The 22,278-nt window shown below is 61.6% G+C and overlaps 1 protein-coding gene across 1 annotated transcript in view; it reads left to right on the top strand.

Annotated features, from left to right (window-relative positions):
• Nucleotides 1-11,430: 11,430 nt before the first annotated feature.
• The window catches only part of SLC6A19 (solute carrier family 6 member 19), a 34,452-nt gene continuing 23,604 nt past the window's right edge, over nt 11,431-22,278 (top strand). Inside the window, exon 1 of the mRNA XM_064375845.1 lies at nt 11,431-11,632. Coding sequence (XP_064231915.1) covers nt 11,431-11,632 — 202 coding nt within the window. The remainder of the gene's footprint in view (nt 11,633-22,278) is intronic.

Raw genomic sequence — 22,278 nt, forward strand, 5'->3', positions numbered from 1 at the left:
TGGTGGAAGCGCGGCTCAGCAGGAGACGCCTACTTCCCGTGGTGGAAGCGCGGCTCAGCAGGAGACGCCTACTTCCCGTGGTGGAAGCGCGGCTCAGCAGGAGAGGCCTACTTCCCGTGGTGGAAGCGCGGCTCAGCAGGAGAGGCCTACTTCCCGTGGTGGAAGCGCGGCTCAGCTGGAGACTCCTACTTCCTGTGGTGGAAGCGCGGCTCAGCAGGAGACGCCTACTTCCCGTGGTGGAAGCGCGGCTCAGCAGGAGACGCCTACTTCCCGTGGTGGAAGCGCGGCTCAGCAGGAGAGGCCTACTTCCCGTGGTGGAAGCGCGGCTCAGCAGGAGAGGCCTACTTCCCGTGGTGGAAGCGCGGCTCAGCTGGAGACTCCTACTTCCCGTGGTGGAAGCGCGGCTCAGCAGGAGACGCCTACTTCCTGTGGTGGATGCGCGGCTCAGCAGGAGAGGCCTACTTCCCGTGGTGGAAGCGCGGCTCAGCAGGAGACGCCTACTTCCCGTGGTGGAAGCGCGGCTCAGCAGGAGACGCCTACTTCCCGTGGTGGAAGCGCGGCTCAGCAGGAGACGCCTACTTCCCGTGGTGGAAGCGCGGCTCAGCAGGAGACGCCTACTTCCCGTGGTGGATGCGCGGCTCAGCAGGAGACGCCTACTTCCTGTGGTGGAAGCGCGGCTCAGCAGGAGACGCCTACTTCCTGTGGTGGAAGCGCGGCTCAGCAGGAGACGCCTACTTCCTGTGGTGGAAGCGCGGCTCAGCAGGAGACGCCTACTTCCTGTGGTGGAAGCGCGGCTCAGCAGGAGAGGCCTACTTCCTGTGGTGGAAGCATGACTCAGCTTTTTAGAGAAGTTTGTGATGTATGTGTCTGTAAGACTGGTTGCCTTGCTGGGAGCACAGACGCACACCCCTCTTTTTTTTGAAAGATTGGACATGTCCTCCCCTTCGCACAGCCTAGCTTTCCCTTAAAAACCTCGCCAAGATGCAAACAAGGTCTTGTAACTCTAGCCAATAGCAGCCGAGTCCTGTATGCAAACGAAGTCTTGTAACTCTAACCAATAGCAGTCGAGGCCTGTATGCAAACAAAGGCTTGTAACCCTACCCAATAGTACTCCTGCTTTGCCCACACCCTGCTCTCCCACAACCAATCAAACGCCTCCACTCCCTATAAAACCCCACTTCTGAGAGGAGTCCGTGCGACTTCTCCGGCCCCTCCTGTCTGACCGCAGAATCTCACCCGGGAGCCGAATAAACCCTTTGCATTGGATCTTCTTGTGCTGGCCTCAGTTTCTTCATTTTAAACTTGGCGAGAAGCCAAGGACACTTACGGTGTCTACCCTGAAGATACGTGCAGCCTGTGGCCTCATAACTCCCATCACAGCAATCTACCCCAAGGACACCATTGGAAATGTGGATTAATTAAGTCATCTGGTCAAGGAATAGACATGAAAGACTCTAAGTTTATTTGTGGTGAATTGAAGCCAGTGTTGTAAAAATTATGCATGATGGACAAGTTGGGATTATTCCAGGATGGTACAATTGGTTTAATATTTAAAAGTCAAACTGTGGGCCGGGTGCAGTGGCTTGTGCCTGTAATCCCAGCCCTTTGGGAGGCCAAGGTGGGCAGATCACCTGATTTCAGGAGTTCAAGACCAGCCTGGCCAACATGGGGAAACCCCGTCTGTACTAAAAATATAAAAATTAGCTGGGCAAGGTGGTGGGCACCTGTAATCTCAGCTACTCTGGAGGCTGAGGCAGGAGAATCGCTTGAACCAAGGAGGCGGAGGTTGCGGTGAGCTGAGATGGCGCCACTGCACTCCAGACTCGGTGACAGAGCGAGACTCTGTCTCAAAAAGAAAAACCAAACTGTGTAATCACCTCATGAAGATAATGAAAAATGAAGAACAATGTTTAGTTACTTCAAAAAAGTAGGAAATAATTTTATGAAGTTTATCATCATTCATGATAAAAAGTGGAAGGTTAAGGAGGGGCGGGGCCAACGGGAGCTTCTCTTCTGGGTGACGAAAGCGGTGACGGGTGCATGCACGCCGTGTGAATTCCCCAAGGGCCACTGGATCGTGTGCTTGAAGCCAGTAGATTCTGAGAGTCAGTAAAGCTCGTGAAAAAATTCAACTCTTAGTAAACGGAGAACAGAAGGAAGCATCTTTAGTCTGAGAAGAGCTCGTACAAAAGTCTCCACCATGCTCAGTGGCTCTGAGAGTGACGTGCTGACGGCTTTCCGCAGATGGGGGCGAGCCCACGAGGTTGCCATGGGGACTGCGCCCAGCACCGTGCTGGACACAAGACGGCAAGATGAGAAAAGCAGAAGAGCCGAAGAGGACCTGCGGTCGGCATCATTTCGTATTAAGATATCTTTAAAAATCAATGGGCAAAAGATTAGAAAAAGATTTTTATATAAGCTCAATATACAAAATTAGTTCACTGTAATTCTCAAACTACAGAGCAGATAGGGAGCTCGGGCACAGGCTCTATGAGGGGAGAAGGTGGACGCCATCAGGGATGCTGAGGAAGACGAGGGCTTCGAGGGAGAAACGAGGCCACATGCTGCTGTGGGACAGTTCTCCCAGGCCACGGCATTGACAGGAGCTGGCATCTGTCCGGGGTCGGGCTGTTGTCTGTGGCGTGTTATTTTTGTGCAGGGCTCTGGTTTTGTGGTCATCTTTTGTGTGGTTCCTGTCAGGCACTCGGGTGGGAGGCCCTGCCCTTTGCTGCCCTCCCGGGCTCTGGTCTCAGCGGGTTCAATGCACAGGACCCCGTTTCAAATCTGACAGTTTTCGCACGACGTCCACCAGCAAGGCCCATAACGAGATGGACGTTTAACACCACCACCATTCACAACAGCATCAAAAGATAAATATCTAGCGACAAATCTAATGAAAGATCTTCAGGACTTCTACACAAAAGACTAGGGGACATTACCGAAAAAAGAAAGCCTAAATTAACGGAGAGAGAGGCTATGTTTATGGTTTGAAAACCTCAACAGTATAAAGATTTCCACTTAAACTGATTTACAGATCTGTAGATTCGATGCATTTCCATTAATATCCCAAGGAGGCTTTTTTCTGTGGAAAGTTACAAGATTGTTATAAAATATCTATTTTCCTGAGAAAAATAAAGTGGAAGGACTTTATCACCAGATACTGAGACTTATTGGAAGGCTACAGGGAATAGGATGGTGTATTATTGGTGAAAAGTAGACAAGAAGACCAATGAACAAAACAGGAAGCGAAGAAGTCGATGGAACAGGCCTGGACCCGGGAGCCTGGCAGAGGCCGCCCGTGAGGCAGGAGGTGGAGGAGGAAGCTCCGTGACCCCAAGGTGGGCAGAGGGGCTCATAAAGAACAGATGGCTGGTCCGCTTACACTTGAGAGCTGCTGTTCATCCAAAGATGTCATGGAGGGGGAGGAAAGGCCGTGGAATGCAGGGAGAGGACGTGGAGGGGGAGGAAAGGATGTGGACTGGGGGGAGAGGTCGTGGAGGGGGAGGAAAGGCCGTGGACTGGGGGGAGAGATCGTGGAGGGGGAGAAAAGGCTGTGAGTGGGGGGAGAGATCGTGGAGGGGGAGGAAAGTCTGTGAGTCGGGGGAGAGATGCGGATGGGGAGGAAAGGCTGTGAGTGGGGGGAGAGATGGTGGAGGGGGAGAAAAGGCTGTGAGTGGGGGGAGAGATCGTGGAGGGGGAGGAAAGGCTGTGAGTGGGGGGAGAGATCGTGGAGGGGGAGGAAAGGCTGTGAGTTGGGGGAGAGATCGTGGAGGGGGAGGAAAGGCTGTGAGTGAGGGGACAGATCATGGACGGGGAGGAAAGGCTGTGAGTGGCGGGAGAGATCGTGGAGGGGGAGGAAAGTCTGTGAGTGGGGGGAGAGATGCGGATGGGGAGGAAAGGCTGTGAGTGGGGGGAGAGATCCTGGAGGGAGAGGAAAGGCTGTGAGTGAGGGGACAGATCATGGACGGGGAGGAAAGGCTGTGAGTGGGGGGAGAGATCGTGGAGGGGGAGGAAAGGCTGTGAGTGGGGGGAGAGATTGTGGAGGGGGTGAAAAGTCTGTGAGTGGGGGGAGAGATCGTGGAGGAGGAGGAAAGGCTGTGAGTGGGGGAGACATGTGGAGGGGGAGGAAAGTCTGTGAGTGGTGGGAGAGATCGTGGAGGAGGAGGAAAGGCTGTGAGTGGGGGGAGAGATCATGGAAGGGGAGGAAAGGCTGTGAGTGGGGGAGACGTCGTGGAGGGGGAGAAAAGGCTGTGAGTGGGGGGAGAGATCGTGGACGGGGAGAAAAGGCTGTGAGTGGGGGAGAGATGTGGAGGGGGAGGAAAGTCTGTGAGTGGGGGGAGAGGTAGTGGAGGGGGAGGAAAGTCTGTGAGTGGTGGGAGAGGTAGTGGAGGGGGAGGAAAGTCTGTGAGTGGTGGGAGAGGTAGTGGAGGGAGAGGAAAGGCTGTGAGTGGGGGGAGAGATCATGGAGGGGGAGGAAAGGCTGTGAGTGGGGGGAGAGGTAGTGGAGGGAGAGGAAAGGCTGTGACTGGGGGAGAGATGTGGAGGGGGAGGAAAGGCTATGAGTGGGGGGAGAGGTTGTGGAGGGGAAGGAAAGGCTGTGAGTTGGGGGAGAGTTCGTGGAGGGGGAGGAAAGGCTGTGAGTGGGGGGAGAGATCATGGAGGGGGAGGAAAGGCTGTGAGTGGGGGGAGAGATCATGGAGGGGGAGGAAAGGCTGTGAGTGGGGGGAGAGATCATGGAGGGGGAGGAAAGTCTGTGAGTGGTGGGAGAGGTAGTAGAGGGAGAGGAAAGGCTGTGAGTGGGGGAGAGATGTGGAGGGGGAGGAAAGGCTATGAGTGGGAGAGAGATGTGGTGGGGGAGGAAAGGCTGTGAGTGGGGGGAGAGATCGTGGAGGGGGAGGAAAGGCTATGAGTGGGGGAGAGATGTGGAGGGGGAGGAAAGGCTATGAGTGGGGGGAGAGATGTGGAGGGGGAGAAAAGGCTGTGAGTGGGGGGAGAGATTGTGGAGGGGGAGAAAAGGCTGTGAGTGGGGGCAAAGATCGTGGAGGGGGTGGAAAGGCTGTGAGTGGGGGGAGAGATCGTGGAGGGGGAGAAAAGGCTGTGAGTGGGGGAGAGATCATGGAGGGGGAGGAAAGACTGTGAGTTGGGGGAGAGGTCATGGAGGGGGAGAAAAGGCTGTGAGTGGGGGCAGAGGTCGTGGAGGGGGAGAAAAGGCTGTGAGTGGGGGAGAGATGTGGAGGGGGAGGAAAGGCTATGAGTGGGAGAGAGATGTGGTGGGGGAGGAAAGGCTGTGAGTGGGGGGAGAGATCGTGGAGGGGGAGGAAAGGCTGTGAGTGGGGGGAGAGATCGTGGAGGGGGAGGAAAGGCTATGAGTGGGGGAGAGATGTGGAGGGGGAGGAAAGGCTATGAGTGGGGGGAGAGATGTGGAGGGGGAGGAAAGGCTGTGAGTGGTGGGAGAGGTAGTGGAGGGAGAGGAAAGGCTGTGAGTTGGGGAAGTGGTCGTGGACGGGGAGAAAAGGCTGTGAGTGAGGGGAGAGGTCGTGGAGGGGGAGGAAAGGCTGTGGAGTCGGGGGAGGTTTTTGAGGGACAGAACTTTCTGGAATATGTTGAGAGTCCTGAAAATCCCTGGGAAGAAGTCAGCATGTGGTAGCAGAGTGCGTGTGGACAGGCATTCCTCAGGGCAGCCGATGGCCAGCGAAAGCTGGAGATGACGTCCAGCATCCCTGGCCACCAGGGTATCCAGAATTAAAAGTACTTCGGTCCTCTGGCTAAAAGGTGAAAAGGCTGGACGCCGGGCATGGGTGGGGGTGCAGGGCCGGGGGTGACCAGCTGGACACACACTCACCTCAGCAGGCAGCACCTCCCCTCATGGGCACTTATCTCGAGGATCTCTGGGCGAGAGACGTCCATGGCAGCTTTCGTCCTCAGAGCGCAAACGGGACACCTGCCCTCCACGGTGGAGCCGTGAGGGAGCTGTGGCCGTGGGCCTGGGGCGGGCACAGCGAGCAAGGGTGTGAGGGCCTGTGTCCAGCTGGAGACGGTGGTTCTTCCTGGAAGTGGGAGGGCTGGGGCTGCTGGGGTCTGGAACGTCGTGTTTCCTACTCCGGGCAGGGGTTTGTTCCACGAAAGTTCATCCACCTGGAGAAACACACAGGTGCAGCACGTCCATCCCAGCAACACTCTCCAGGGAAAAGGGAAACCGAGGCACACCGGGAATTTCCGCAGCACGGAGGACATTCAGTGTCACACTCCAGGTGGCATTTGAAAGAAAAATTAAACAAAAATTTAAACCTAACAATTTAAACATTTGGTAAACAGAAACTTCTCATGAGCTAGTGTTTGTGTTTTAAATTTTTAGCTTTTATTTTAGTTGGGGCACACGTGCAGGCTGGGCAGGTTTGCTGCGTAGGTAAACGTGCCCCATGGGGGATCGTTGCACAGATTATTTCGTCACCAGGTGTTAAGCCCAGTACCCATTAGTGATTTTTCCTGATCCTCTCCCTCCTCCCAGCCTCCACCGTCCAACAGTCCCCGCGTCTCTTGTTCTCTCTTTGTGTTCCTATGTTCTCAGCATTTAGCTCCCACTCATAAGTGAGAACATGCAGTATTTGGTTTTCTGTTCCTGTGTTAGCCTGCTAAAGATAATGGCCTCCAGCTCCACCCGTGTTCCTGCAAAGGACACGATCCGGTTCTTTTTTCTGGCTGCATAGTATTCCACCGGGTGCAGGGACCCCATTTTCTTTATCCAGTCTATCGCTGATGGGCATTTATGTTGATTCCGTGTCTCTGCTGTTGTGACTAGTGCTGTGATGGACGTGGCGTGCAGACAAGACACAATGTTTAGTAAAAATCATGGACAGAGAGGCGAATCTCGTGTCGTGAGTGAGGGCATCACACACAAATGTGTATAACCCACAGGACAGGGAGAAAACCAGTGACCATGTTTTTCTCCGGGAGGGGTTGGAAATGCTCAGTGTCCTTTGCTGAGCTTGTAATAAGGTGCTTCCATGAATATGAATACACTCGGTTTCCCACTGCGGATGCCGAAGGACCCTCCTCACAACAGCGACCCCTCCTGGTGCTCATCAGGGACAAAGGTGACTTTTCACCGCGAGCCCCACGTGGCCTCTCCGGCCTCGAGGGAGGGCACCATTCTGCCGCCTCGGCCTTTCTGATGAGTCTCAAATGCAACCCGGGACAGGCAGAGCCTGGAGGCAGTTCACCTGCCCCTGAGCTGCCTGGATTTCAGAAGGGAACCTCAGCCCCTGACCCCCGTCAGCAAGGTGCTGGGGTCTCCTGTGGCCCCTGGAGCCAGGAAGGGAGGGCAGAGGCAGTGGGGACAGCCTGCCAGGGGATGGCCCTGGGGCCTCCAAGCTGCAGGGCATCGTTTCTGGCTTTTTTTTTTTTTGAGGCGGAGTTTCGCTGTTGTTACCCAGACTGGAGTGCAATGGCGTGATCTCGGCTCACCGCAACCTTCACCTCCTGGATTCACGCAATTCTCCTGCCTCAGCCTCCCGAGTAGCTGGGATTACAGGCGTGCACCACCATGCCCAGCTAATTTTTGTATTTTTAGTAGAGATGGGGTTTCACTCGTTTCTGGTTTGACACCCACAGATACTGATGAGGGCTCACGAGGCATCAGGCAGGTTCTGGAGGCTCGGGGCTCACCAGTAAACAGAGGGAACAGAGATTCCCACCTAGTCCCTCTCACATCGTAGTGGGGAAGAGAGGACATGACCCCTTAGCCCAACAGCCAAACAAACTGTACAGCCCGTGGGAGGAGCCCCTACCATGCAAAGAAAAGGTGGGAGAGGCGTGAAGTGGGGCACGGAGTGGGCCAGGGAGGGGCACCAGGCGCAGCCCCACGGTGTGGCCCATGCTTGGCCTGTGCTGACCGAGGCAACACCCCGGGAGGCAGCTTCAGTCGGTGGCAGGTGCAGGCCAGGCCGGTGCGAGGACCCCGCAGGGTCACAGGCCATGCACAGGACCTCGGGATGATGGCCTTTGCTCTAATGAATACTGAAGGGTCTGAGCGACAGGGACTTGGTCACCACCTGGGGAGTGCAGAGGCCCCGAGAGCTGCTTCCCTGGCCCCTGCCCCACCTTGGAGCCTGGAAGAGGACATCTCTGTCCCTGCCTCTGAGGAATGAAGATCACAGACGGTGACTTTCCACCTCCTGGGAGCACAGTCTACAGCTGTCACAGACCGTCACCTCCCACCTCCTGGGACGCAATGGACGGTCATCACAGGCGACCACCTCCCACCTCTGAGATGCAATCACCTCCCATTTTCTGGGGATGCAGTCGACTGCCTCTGAGATCACAGTAGCATCACAGAGCCCCGTGCTGGTGACGCGGCCTCAGGCTCTGCAGCAGGAAGCGAGGTCCATGGCTCACCCGGCGATGGGCAGGGCCAGCCAGGGCTGTGGTGGGCTGAGCCCCTCCCAAGGGCTCCCTGTTCCTCAGAGGCAGGGATAGATGAGATGCTCTCTTTTGCAGGAAGAAAACTCCGGCACAGGATCAGAACCAAAGCGGCCCCTCAAGGCCCTGTTGAGGGAGCTGCTGCAGGTGTCAGGCACTGGACTTCCATCAGTCACGGCTATTTCTAGATATTTTCTCAGGGAACGAGTGTGGAATACATTCTGAGGTACAAGGCAGTTAGGTACTGTGAGAATCGGGTACTGCGGGGGTTGAGTACTGTGTCAGTGGTGTACTGTGGCAGTTGGGTACTGTGTCAGTGGTGTACTGTGGCAGTTGGGTACTGTGGCAGTTGGGTACTGTGGCAGTGGTGTACTGTGGCAGTTGGGTACTGTGGCAGTTGGGTACTGTGGCAGTTGGGTACTGTGCTTTGTTTTACATATACAAATGCTGAGCCTGAGGGCATTGAAGTCTGTGGTGCCAGTGACCCAGCAAATGTGGGTCCAGGTTGGTTCTGGTTGCTACACAGCAACCTGGTTGCTTCTGCAGAAGTTTCTAGAGGCACTGAGGGGAACAGGAAGCCTTAGGGCCACAGCCCCAGGCACCCTTGAAGGTGGGCCCCAAGGCCTCTGGTGAAACTCAGGTGTGTCCAGTGGGGCTTGCAAGGGGCAGGGGCCCTCCATACACACTGGGGTCATGCCTCCAGTCCTCTGCGGTGTGGGGCCCCCACAAGCTTGCTCAGAAGACCCTCCGTCAACCACCCCATGCTCATTCTCCCTTGCGGGTCCTTGAGGTCCAGAAGATAGACACACCCTCCCCATCTGCAGACTGTCCTGTCCCCTCCGCCATCCCCGGGTCCCCACTCCGGGCCTGGGCCAGCCACTGACTCTCTCTGTCTCTCTGTCTCTCTGTTTCACTCGCTCTGTCTCTGTTTCTCTCTGTCTGTCTCGCTCTGGCTGTGTCTTTCTCTCTGTCTCTCCCTCTTTCTCTTTGTGTGTGTCTGCGTCTCCCTGTCTCTCTCTTTATCTCTGTCTCTCTCTCCATCTCTCTTTCTGTCTGTCTCTGTCTCTCCGTTTCTCTGTCTCTGTCTCTTTCTCCCTCTCTCTTTTTCTGTCTCTGTCTCTCCCTGTCTTTCTCTGTCTCTATTTCTCTCTTTCTCTGCCTCTTTCTCTCTTTTTCTTTCTCTGTCTCTGTCTCTCTCTGTCTGGCCCTCTCTTTCTCTGTCTCTACCTTGCTGTCTCTCTCTGTCTCTCCCTCTCTGTCTCTGTCTCTGCCTTTCTCTCTCTCTGCAGCAGCCTCTTCCCAGGCCCCCACCCTTCCCTCCAACCAGCGCTGTGCTCGGAAGCCAGGCGTCCTAAATGCGAACGTCATCTCCTCTTTCTGGCCTCCCTTTCTGAGTTCCTGGGTCCTAGGGGCAAAGGTCATGTGCCAAACTTGCTCATCTCCGAGCGGTGCCCCCAGGGCCTTCACCTCCATTACTCAGCGGTTGTCAGGGTGAGTCAGGCGTGGGGATGGGGGAGGGGCCAGCTCTGGGCCCTTATCGCCCAGCGGTGCGGACTGAGATAAAGGAACCAGGAGACTAGAGAAAGTTCCTGCGTTTGGGAAGGCCCTGGCTGTGGAGGGCGCGGTGCGGGCAGTGGGGGCAGGGGGCTGTCGAGGGCACCCAGGGAGCTGACTCCAGAGGCTGAACGGAGGCGGGAGGAGGCCTGGGGAGGGCGGGGGTGTGGCACTGTCCCTGGCCCCAGGAAGGCGGGTCGGGGTATCCCAGAGCTTGGGGTCTCCTGGATGGGAGAGACTGGAGGGAGGCCCAAGCGGGGACCCAAATGGGCAGAGCCTGAGCGAGGAGGGGACCCCCAACTCCCTGTGCGGAAAACCGGGAGAGAGCCCCGCTCTGGCTTTGGTCTTGGCTGAGATACAACCCCCGGGGTGGGACCCTGTCCTGAATGCCCCTCGACGTTCCTCTGGCCTCTCCTGGACCCCGTGGTCAGCAGTGTGGCTTCCCTGAATGGCCTCTCTGCTGGGGACAGGGACCCCATCTCCCCTCGTTGTCCATGCCTGGCACAGGACTGCCCCCCCACAAAATACTCCACAGAAGGACAGAAACCCTGCAGTCACCGGGAAAGGGGGTTCCCGGGGGGCTGCAGTTTCCATGACACGGATGCTGCATCTCTGGTGACCCCGGGGCCCATGGGACGAGGCTGTCCCAGAAGGTGGTTCTGGATCCTGAACCCGTGGCAGGGAGCTGGACTGCTCCCTGGTCTCCAGCTCAGCCAGGGATGGATCCGGGCGTCCAGGCCGGGTCGGACAGCAAAAGCTGTTCTCCGAAGTTCATTACAAAGTTCATTACAAACCCCAGTGGCCCCCAGGGCGCAGCCATGGCAGCCCCACGCTCAGGTGGGTTCAGGCCACAACTGGAGCAGCCGTGGTTCTGTGGGCACTGGTGGGCAGCTGGCCCTAGCAGCAGTTTAGAGCCAGAGCCCGGCTGGAGGGGCCCAGGCCTGCTGGGTGTGAGCCCACCCCGGGCTGCCCCAGGGCCCCTGCTCCAGCTGAGCTCCCGGGACCAGGGTGGGGGCCGTGATGCCTGGGCGAGGGATCTGTGAGGCCCACCCCGGCTTCCCGCGGGTGGGGGTGTGTGGCGGCCGGGGGCTCCTCGACCGTGGGCAGGGCCAGCCTTCTGCTGTGGCCCAGGTACGGTTATCGAGAGATCAGTGTGTTTGCCCGGTTCTTCCTCTCCGGGGGCGCTGGCTCACCTGCGTGCATCTGCGCAGGGGGAGGGGTGGCCAGCGCCCACGGACGGCAGTAGGTGGCTCTCCTGGCCCCAGGGCCGGGCTCTCTGCAGATAAGGCATTAACAGTCCGTGAGGACGCGCCCTGCAGATCTGCTGACGGCTCCGTTCTGCCCAGGTGCTGGGGTGAGGTGCCAAAGGTTCTCTATAAAGTGCCCGGCTCCCAGCCCACGGCCACTCGCCCTCCAGCTTCTGCCCTGCCTGCCGTGCGGGGCCGTCCAGCGACCACCATGGTGAGGCTCGTGCTGCCCAACCCCGGCCTGGACGCCCGGATCCCATCCCTGGCTGAGCTGGAGACCATCGAGCAGGAGGAGGCCAGCTCCCGGCCCAAGTGGGACAACAAGGCGCAGTACATGCTCACCTGCGTGGGCTTCTGCGTGGGCCTCGGCAACGTGTGGCGCTTCCCCTACCTGTGCCAGAGCCACGGAGGAGGTAGGCGGCCGGGCGGGGCTGTAGGCCAGGCCCTGCGCACACACACACACACACACACACAGAGAGACACACACAGACACACACATAGACACACACACAGACACACACACAGAGACACACACAGACACATACAGACACACACACAGACACACACATAGACACACACACAGACACACACACACAGACACACACAGACACATACAGACACACACACAGACACACACAGACACATACAGACACACACAGACACACACATAGACACACACACACACAGACACACACATAGACACACACACACAGACACACACACAGACACAGACACAGACACATACAGACACACACAGACACACAGATACACACACAGACACACACACACAGACACACACACAGACACACACAGACACACACAGACACACACACACAGGCCCGGGGCAGGTGTCCCTCCTCGCCCTGGACCCCGGCTCCCCACGCACAGAGGGGAGAGGTGAAGCCACAGGGTGTGGGGGAGCTGAGGCCCCCACCTGCCCTTGAGCCCCGTTCCTAGGTTGCTGGTGAGGAGCTGGCCCGGCTGGCATGGCCCAAGGGCTTTGTGTGGGGCTCCGGGGAGGGCCCTGTGCTGCAGACTGGCAGTCCTGCCGTTCTGGGGGACCCTCTGGCTTGAAGGTGGGGCCGGAGGAAGGGCGCTTAGCCAGGTACAGCCCCTCCTCAGAGGACTCGGGGCTGAGCCCTCCTGGGCACACCTCTTGTCCCAGCCCCACAGGCGGGCACCTGCCAGGGCACAGGGCAGAGGAGGGAGCCAGATTGGGGGCAGGGGACCCTCAGAGGAACAGGGTGAGTGGCTGGAGACTGGGGACTGAGGCCTGGCTCTTGGGTGGGTGCCCTTAGGCCTGGAGGCTGGGGAGCAGCTGTGCCCATGAGACAGGCAAGCTGGGCGCTCCTTGTTCCTCCAGCTCCTGGAACCCAGGTGGGCACGGCTGCTGCTGGCACGGAGGTGACACGTGTCCGCCCAGTGGCCCTGAGCATCTGAGGAGTGGCTCCAGGCCTCTGCTCCCCAGCCTGGGAGGGGCTGCTCCTAGGACCCCACACTGGGACTGGGTCAAGCCGCTGCCCTCATAAACCCGCTGCCTTGTCAATGGAAGGTCCGAGAAGGCCCGGCGCCCTCTGCCCTGGAGCGGTTCATGGGGGCCGTGAGGGTCTCAGTCTCTGTTCAGAGAAGCCCTCCATTGGTGGACCTGTTCTTTCTCACCGGGGGAGAGCTGCGTCTCTCATGCCGGCTTTGTGATGTGAAGATTTTTAAAGCAAAGCAGAGATGGGCTTTCCTGAATCAGTTTCACCTCCAGCATGGTCAGGACTTGAGCATTGCCTTGGGCACTTTGCCAGCCTCTGGCCCAGCTGGCACCTTCCACTCGGGTTTTCCCACTGGGGTGCTCATCTGGTGAATCTAATCTGGGCTACAGCTCTGCCATAGGGAGCCTTCAGAGAGGCAGCTGAAAGGACTTGGGGACACAGAGGCCCCTCTTCTGGCTCCCGGGGGGCTCGTGGATGCCAGGACAGCGGAGCAGGCGGTGTCCACTCGGCACGCCGTCTCTCCACGCGTCTCAGTGAGGGCTTCTGCACTCACGCCCGCATCAGTGACGCCAGATTTCCCCGTTTATACGGTCATGGAGACCCCATGGACGGAGGCAGGCAGCTCCTCCTGGCCCTCCTGGAGGCCTCCTAAGGGTCTGGGATTGTCCTTCCAGGTGAAAGCCTCACACAGGCCTCACAGCCTCCCATGTCTGAACAGATTTTGCCCTCCTTGGAGAACCTGTGCCAGGTGGGCAGGCTCAAGGGACCCTTTCCAAACCCAGCCGCCCCACTTACCCGAGCCACCCGAGGGCACACGGTGCCTGGGCGTTGTCACCTGGGAAATGGGTGTGATGGCAGAGCCCACTCGAGGGCGGTGTGTGGGGGGTGCGGGAACAGCCGTGAGACGTGGTCAGCCAGGGCTCCCCTGACTCCCCCACGCCCCCACTCCTCCCACACCTTCCACACCCCCCACTGCCCCATACCCCCCAAGTCCCCCACTACATGAGCAGCTGCCCTTCAAGGCCCACGTGGCCCCAGCACAGCGGTCCCGGCGTCTCCTCTTCGCTGCTCAGCGCCTGGCCCGGGGCCAGCTTTCCCCGTACTCCACCTACGCTATTTCTTAGCAAAACTCCAGGCAGTGTTCATTCACTCGGTGCCACAAACACCACCTGCCGTAGAGAGAAGAGGGGAGGCTTAGCCCCTGCGTGAGAGCTGCAGCTCCCTCCTCCCTCCTTCCTCTCCTCCTTCCCCAGTTTTTCAAGGAAAGATGGAACTTGAAAGACGGAACTCAAGGAAAGATGCAACTGCGTTTCTGTGCCCAATGTCTCTTTCCTTCTGGGTGCTCTCCCTCTGCCCACGCCCCCACCTCACACTCCCCCTCTGCCCACCCCCCCACCCCAGCTCTCCCTCTGCCCACCGCCCCACCCCAGCTCTCCGTCTGCCCACGCCCCCACCTCACACTCCCCCTCTGCCCACCCCCCCACCCCAGCTCTCCATCTGTCCACCCCCCCACCCCAGCTCTCCCTCTGCCCACCGCCCCACCCCAGCTCTCCGTCTGCCCACCCCCCCACCCCAGCTCTCCCTCTGCCCACGCCCCCACCTCACACTCCCCCTCTGCCCACCCCCCCACCCCAGCTCTCCCTCTGTCCACCCCCCCACCCCAGCTCTCCCTCTGCCCACCCCACCCCAGCTCTCCCTCTGCCCATGCCCCCACCCCAGCTCTCCCTCTGCCCACCCCGCCACCCCAGCTCTCCGTCTGCCCACCCCCCACCCCAGTTCTCCCTCTGCCCACCCCGCCACCCCAGCTCTCCGTCTGCCCACCCCCCCACCCCAGCTCTCCCTCTGCCCACCCCTCACCCCAGCTCTCCCTCTGCCCACCCCCCCACCCCAGCTCTCCATCTGCCCACCCCCCACCCCAGCTCTCCCTCTGCCCACCCCACCCCAGCTCTCCCTCTGCCCAGGCCCCCCACCCCAGCTCTCCCTCTGCCCACCCCCCACCCCAGCTCTCCCTCTGCCCACCCCCCACCCCAGCTCTCCCTCTGCCCATGCCCCCACCCCAGCTCTCCCTATGCCCACCCCGCACCCCAGCTCTCCATCTGCCCACCCCCCACCCCAGCTCTCCCTCTGCCCACCCCCCCACCCCAGCTCTCCAGCTGCCCACCCCCCCACCCCAGCTCTCCCTCTGCCCACGCCCCCACCCCAGCTCTCCCTATGCCCACCCCGCACCCCAGCTCTCCCTATGCCCACCCCGCACCCCAGCTCTCCATCTGCCCACCCCCCACCCCAGCTCTCCCTCTGCCCACGCCCCCACCCCAGCTCTCCCTCTGCCCACCCCCCACCCCAGCTCTCCCTCTGCCCACGCCCCCACCCCAGCTCTCCCTCTGCCCACCTCCCCACCCCAGCTCTCCAGCTGCCCACCCCCCCACCCCAGCTCTCCCTCTGCCCACCCCACCCCAGCTCTCCCTATGCCCACCCCCCACCCCAGATCTCCCTATGCCCACCCCCCACCCCAGCTCTCCATCTGCCCACCCCCCACCCCAGCTCTCCCTCTGCCCACGCCCCCACCCCAGCTCTCCCTCTGCCCACGCCCCCACCCCAGCTCTCCCTCTGCCCACCCCCCCAACCCAGCTCTCCCTCTGCCCACGCCCCCACCCCAGCTCTCCCTCTGCCCACCCCCCCACCCCAGCTCTCCCTCTGCCCACCCCCCACCCCAGCTCTCCCTCTGCCCATGCCCTGACCCCAGCTCTCCCTCTGCCCACCCCACCCCAGCTCTCAATCTGTCCACCCCCCACCCCAGCTCTCCCTCTGCCCACCCCCCCACCCCAGCTCTCCAGCTGCCCACCCCCCCACCCCAGCTCTCCCTCTGCCCACGCCCCCACCCCAGCTCTCCCTCTGCCCACCCCACCCCAGCTCTCCCTCTGCCCACCCCCACCCCAGCTCTCCCTATGCCCACCCCCCACCCCAGCTCTCCATCTGCCCACCCCCCCACCCCAGCACTCCCTCTGCCCACCCCACCCCAGCTCTCCCTCTGCCCACCCCCCCACCCCTGCTCTCCCTCTGCCCACCCCCCACCCCAGCTCTCCCTCTGCCCACCCCCCCACCCCAGCTCTCCCTCTGCCCACCCCCCCACCCCAGCTCTCCCTCTGCCCACCCCCCCACCCCAGCTCTCCCTCTGCCCACCCCCCCACCCCAGCTCTCCCTCTGCCCACCCCCCACCCCAGCTCTCCCTCTGCCCACCCCCCCACCCCAGCTCTCCCTCTGCCCACCCCACCCCAGCTCTCCATCTGCCCACCCCCCACCCCAGCTCTCCCTCTGCCCACCCCCCCACCCCAGCTCTCCAGCTGCCCACCCCCCCACCCCAGCTCTCCCTCTGCCCACGCCCCCACCCCAGCTCTCCCTCTGCCCACCCCACCCCAGCTCTCCCTCTGCCCACCCCCCACCCCAGCTCTCCCTATGCCCACCCCCCACCCCAGCTCTCCATCTGCCCACCCCCCACCCCAGCTCTCCCTCTGCCCACGCCCCCACCCCAGCTCTCCCTCTGCCCACCCCGCCACACCAGCTCTCCGTCTGCCCACCCCCCCACCCCAGCTCTCCCTCTGCCCACCCCCCACCCCAGCTCTCCCTCTGCCCATGCCCCCACCCCAGCTCTCCCTCTGCCCACCCCACCCCAGCTCTCCATCTGCCCACACCCCACCCCAGCTCTCCCTCTGCCCACCCCCCCACCCCAGCTCTCCAGCTGCCCACCCCCCCCTCCCCAGCTCTCCCTCTGCCCACGCCCCCACTCCAGCTCTCCCTCTGCCCACCCCACCCCAGCTCTCCCTCTGCCCACCCCCCCACCCCAGCTCTCCCTCTGCCCACCCCCCACCCCAGCTCTCCCTCTGCCCACCCCCACACCCCAGCTATCCCTCTGCCCACCCCCCCACCCCAGCTCTCCATCTGCCCACCCCACCCCAGCTCTCCCTCTGCCCACCCCCACCCCAGCTCTCCCTCTGCCCACCCCCCCACCCCAGCTCTCCCTCTGCCCACCCCCCCCACCCCAGCTCTCCCTCTGCCCACCCCCCCACCCCAGCTCTCCCTCTGCCCACCCCCCACCCCAGCTCTCCCTCTGCCCACCCCACCCCAGCTCTCCGTCTGCCCACCCCACCCCAGCTCTCCGTCTGCCCACCCCCCACCCCAGCTCTCCCTCTGCCCACCCCCCCACCCCAGCTCTCCAGCTGCCCACCCCCCCCACCCCAGCTCTCCCTCTGCCCACGCCCCCACCCCAGCTCTCCCTCTGCCCACCCCCCACCCCAGCTCTCCCTATGCCCACCCCCCACCCCAGCTCTCCATCTGCCCACCCCCCACCCCAGCTCTCCATCTGCCCACCCCCCCACCCCAGCTCTCCCTCTGCCCACCCCACCCCAGCTCTCCCTCTGCCCACCTCCCACCCCAGCTCTCCCTCTGCCCACGTCCCCACCCCAGCTCTCCCTCTGCCCACCCCCCACCCCAGCTCTCCCTCTGCCCATGCCCCCACCCCAGCTCTCCCTCTGCCCACCCCACCCCAGCTCTCCATCTGCCCACCCCCCACCCCAGCTCTCCCTCTGCCCACCCCCCCACCCCAGCTCTCCAGCTGCCCACCCCCCCACCCCAGCTCTCCCTCTGCCCACGCCCCCACCCCAGCTCTCCCTCTGCCCACCCCACCCCAGCTCTCCCTCTGCCCACCTCCCACCCCAGCTCTCCCTCTGCCCACGTCCCCACCCCAGCTCTCCGTCTGCCCACCCCACCCCAGCTCTCCATCTGCCCACCCCTCACCCCAGCTCTCCCTATGCCCACCCCCCACCCCAGCTCTCCATCTGCCCACCCCCCACCCCAGCTCTCCCTCTGCCCACGCCCCCACCCCAGCTCTCCCTCTGCCCACCTCACCCCAGCTCTCCCTCTGCCCACCCCCCCACCCCAGCTCTCCCTCTGCCCACCCCCCCACCCCAGCTCTCCCTCTGCCCACCCCCACCCCAGCTCTCCCTCTGCCCACCCCGCCACACCAGCTCTCCGTCTGCCCACCCCCCCACCCCAGCTCTCCCTCTGCCCACCCCCCACCCCAGCTCTCCCTCTGCCCACCCCCCCACCCCAGCTCTCCAGCTGCCCACCCCCCCACCCCAGCTCTCCCTCTGCCCACGCCCCCACCCCAGCTCTCCCTTTGCCCACCCCCCACCCCAGCTCTCCCTATGCCCACCCCCCACCCCAGCTCTCCATCTGCCCACCCCCCCACCCCAGCTCTCCCTCTGCCCACCCCACCCCAGCTCTCCCTCTGCCCACCTCCCACCCCAGCTCTCCCTCTGCCCACGTCCCCACCCCAGCTCTCCCTCTGCCCACCCCCTACCACAGCTCTCCCTCTGCCCACCCCCCACCCCAGCTCTCCATCTGCCCACCCCACCCCAGCTCTCCCTCTGCCCACCCCCACCCCAGCTCTCCCTCTGCCCACCCCACCCCAGCTCTCCCTCTGCCCACCCCACCACAGCAGCTCTCCGTCTGCCCACCCCCCCACCCCAGCTCTCCCTCTGCCCACCCCCACCCCAGCTCTCCCTCTGCCCACGCCCCCACCCCAGCTCTCCCTCTGCCCACCCCGCCACACCAGCTCTCCGTCTGCCCACCCCCCCACCCCAGCTCTCCCTCTGCCCACCCCCTACCACAGCTCTCCCTCTGCCCACCCCCCCACCCCAGCTCTCCATCTGCCCACCCCACCCCAGCTCTCCCTCTGCCCACCCCCACCCCAGCTCTCCCTCTGCCCACCCCACCCCAGCTCTCCCTCTGCCCACCCCGCCACACCAGCTCCCCGTCTGCCCACCCCCCCACCCCAGCTCTCCCTCTGCCCACCCCCACCCCAGCTCTCCCTCTGCCCACCCCCCACCCCAGCTCTCCATGACTTGCTTCCGCCTGAATGATGCCAGTGCCTGCAGCGCAGCACAGAGAGGCCTGGTTTCCAGGGACCTTTGCAACCACATCCAGGTGCCTGCACTGCCCCATCGGGCGGGAGCCACCCAGTGTCCCCAGGGCACCGGCAGCCCTTCTCTCCTCTCCTTCCTCTGCACGTCATCCCACATGAGGAAGAAGTTGCTGGTTTTCAAAGACAAATATTGATATTCCGGTGGCTTGAAGTGTCCAGAATGCTTGGCTTTCCCCGAGTTTCTTGGGGCAGGACAGGCTCCTGCCTCCGGGATGCATTTGGGGTGGAGTAGGTGTGTCCCCTCCAGTCCTCTCTGATCACTGCTCTGTGCTGAGCCTGAGCCCCAGGGCTCAGGGATCTGAGAGTCTCCTGCCCCGAGGAACTTTAAGAAGGGAGAACCACCAGGGGCAAGGGCAACAGCTGAGGTTCCCAGAAGAGGGGACATCCTAGTGGGGTTTTCAAGGGTGAATAGGAGTTTTCCCAACAGAGATGGAGCAATAGGAAGACCCAAGCATTTAGGGTTAGGGCACAGTGGAGGGAAGGGAGGGGCTGGAGGACGTTTGGGACCATGCACTTGCTTCCTCCCGGTCGTTTTGTCTGGAAGAGTTTCAATTCAAGCTCCTGGAAAAAAAAATTGGAGGAGTGAATCTTTTCTTATTTTAACCCAATGAACAGGCCCTGCTGGGGTCTTGGGAATCCCTGCAGGTGAGCCTGCAGCCCCCAGCCCCTCCCTCGGGGACCCGCTCGTGGGCATCTCCTGCACTGCACCCGGCCCCAGGGACCCGCTGGTGGGAGTCACTTGCACCTGGCCATGGAGACCCGATGGTGGGCGTCTCTTGCGCCCAGCCACCATTGCCCTCTGCCTTTCATCTCATGATGAATCCAGCATCCCACAGCCCACCCTCCATGCCTGGCTCTCCTGGACTTCCCCTCCTGCGGCCCCTCCTTCTGAAGGAACCTGTCCCTGCAGCCCCAGCTCAGAGAGAAGGGCCTGTGCACGGCCCATGGCCTGTGTGGGGATGGAGGCCTGGGACTCCAGAGGGCCCTGTTCCACCCTCCGGGCATGCACTGTGTGGAAGAGGAGGAGAGGCAGAGAGCAGGCTCGCTGTTGAACTGGGAGAGGGAGGACTCAGAAAGGCCGGCAGGGGCCAAGCAGGAAGTCAGGCCGCCAGCAGCAGCTCCTCCCTCCCGCCTCCATCCCCCTCTCCTCCTCTCCCCTCCCTCCTCCTCTCCCCTCCCCACTTCTCTCCCCTCCCTCCTCCTCTCCCCTCCCTCCTCCTCTCCCCTCCCTCCTCCTCTCCCCTCCCTCCTCCTCTCCCCTCCCTCCTCCTCTCCCCTCCCTCCTCCTCTCCCCTCCCTCCTCCTCTCCCCCTCCATCGCCCTGTCTCTACTCCTCCCTTCTCTCTCTGTCTCTCTGTGTTTCTGTCTCTGTGTGTGTCTCTCTGTCTCTTTCTCTGTGTGTCTCCTCTGTGTCTCTGTCTCCCTCCCTGTCTCTGTCTCTCTCCCTGGTTCCCTCTCTGTCTCTGTCTCTCTGTGTCTCTGAGTCTCACACTCACCAGTGCCATCCTCTGAGGATGCTAGTTTGGGGTCTGACGAGGCCCTGCTGGCCGGGGAGACGGTGGCCGGATGGGGGAAGGGAGCCAGTGAGGAGGGAATTTGGGGAGCTCAGGTTTTGAGGTTTGGTGGGAGAAGGTGAAATGGAGAGTGTGTGTGGGGAATGGGGGTGAGGGTGGCCAGCCTGGGGGCAGGAGGGCAATGGTGACTTGGCTTTGCCGGGAGGGGAGGCTGTAGGCGGGCGGGTCTCATGTCCCTTCTGAGAGGCCCCAGGGACATGCGGGGTGAGGAGGGGCTGTTGCTGGGACCCCAGTGCCACGAGAGTGTGTCCACAGCCCTCCTTCACAGGGTCAGTCACTTCGGGACGGGAAGGTGGCCCCAGGAGAAGGGGCTCAGGTCAGGACCAGGGTGGCTCACGGGGATTTGGGACACGCACAGCCCTAGGGCCTCCAGCCACAGCCATGTTCTGGATTCTCACACGGCTGCAGCTGCTGAGCTCTGTCCCATCGGCTGCTGGCTTCGCCGTGCTCCCCCGGCCACATCACGGCCCTTCCATCCCGCCTGAGCCAGGTGTGGCGGGAGCTGCTTCCCTGCGGTGGCACCTTCCTGCCCCCAAGCAGGGACCCCTGAGGGCAGGGGAGCCCAGGCACCCAGCCTGAGTCCACAAGGGGACTGGGGAGCACGGTCTTCGTCCCACATGGGGGCAGTCTGCACGATGAGGTGGCATCCCCCATGTGGCCCTGTGTCGCTGTCCGCTCGGGAGATGCTTGTGAGGCTCCTGTGGCGCCGGTTGGCCAGTTCCATGTGGGCACCTGTGCCTCCAGGGAGCAGAGCCCACGGAACCTGCCTGCCCCAACCCTCCGCATCCCCATGGCCGGGTGCCCAGGCTCGGGTTGGAACACACCGCGCGGTGTCAGGCCAGCCTCTGAAGCCACGCCCCGCAGCCTGACTCCTCCTCTCTGCCGTTCCCTGACCCTCGTCCTTCTCCACCTTTGAGTGAAGGACCCCCGGTGTCCACACCGCCATGGCTGGATGGGGGCCTTGCCCAGGCCGTGTCCCTGCTCTCCCTCTACCCAGCCCCTTGGGCACCATCAGGGACACCCGGGGTGGCTACAGCTCAGCCTGTGTGTGTCGTCGTGGGGCTTTGGGGCTGAGCGGTCAGAGCGGCCCCGCGTGGCTGGCCGAGGGGAACGCGTGGCCGTGGCTAGGCCCTTCTCCTGCTGCCGCTGAGCTCCGAGAGGGAGCCGACCTGTGCCCTTCAGCTTTGGTTTTTCTAAAGAGACAGAATTTAAAGACGTGAGGAAATGTGAGTGTGAGATCCTTCCATGCACGTGCGGTTTTCCCTGACTCCCTTCTCCGGGCCACAGGCTGACCCTGAGCCCCTGCGCCTGGCGATGCCGGAGCCACGCTTCTCCCTCAGGGTCACTGCCTGCCCATCTCTTATCTAGTTCAAAACAAGTTTCAAACAAACAACTTTCCAGTCAGTTGAAACCCTAACAGTGGCCCTGGGCTTGGGCCGTGAGCGAATCTCCTGGCTCCTGGCTCCTGGCACCTGGGCAGTGCCACTTCCTGCTCCAGTTCTAGCCCAGACAGAACGACTGCAGTTTCACAAAGATTAAATGGCATCATATTTCAAAGGTGATTTTAAACTCTTCCAAGTTAGAGAATTAGTCCTGGAATGACGGTAGGAGGCGTCCCTGTAGGGCAAAGGGGTGAGCAGAGCAGAGGCGGGTGGATTCCCCACAAGACAAGACTGTAGGCACAGCACAAACAGAAATATCTCGACATTTATTTTTTTGCATTTTTTATTGTTAGAGAATACGTGTAACGCAAAGCTTCCGTTTTAATCATTTTTACACGTACAGTTCAGCGGTATTAAAGACATTCACAGGTCATGTAACTGGCACCACCCATCTTCATGACTCTCTTATGAACCAACTGTCCCCGAGGAACTAACTCCCCACTGAGGCCGCACACGATTGCCAGGAAGCAGCCCCTCTCACGGCCACGTGGAATCGCCCAGAACCTTCATTAAGCCGAGGAAAGGCACAGCAGGTGCAGCCGGCATGGGTGTAGCAGGGCTGGGCGCTGCGGTTGGGAGCCC

The sequence above is a fragment of the Aotus nancymaae genome, unplaced genomic scaffold (assembly GCF_030222135.1).
Source record: "Aotus nancymaae isolate 86718 unplaced genomic scaffold, 86718_ANA_hifiasm-v0.15.2.pri h1tg000014l, whole genome shotgun sequence".
NCBI classification, from domain to species: Eukaryota; Metazoa; Chordata; class Mammalia; order Primates; family Aotidae; genus Aotus; species Aotus nancymaae.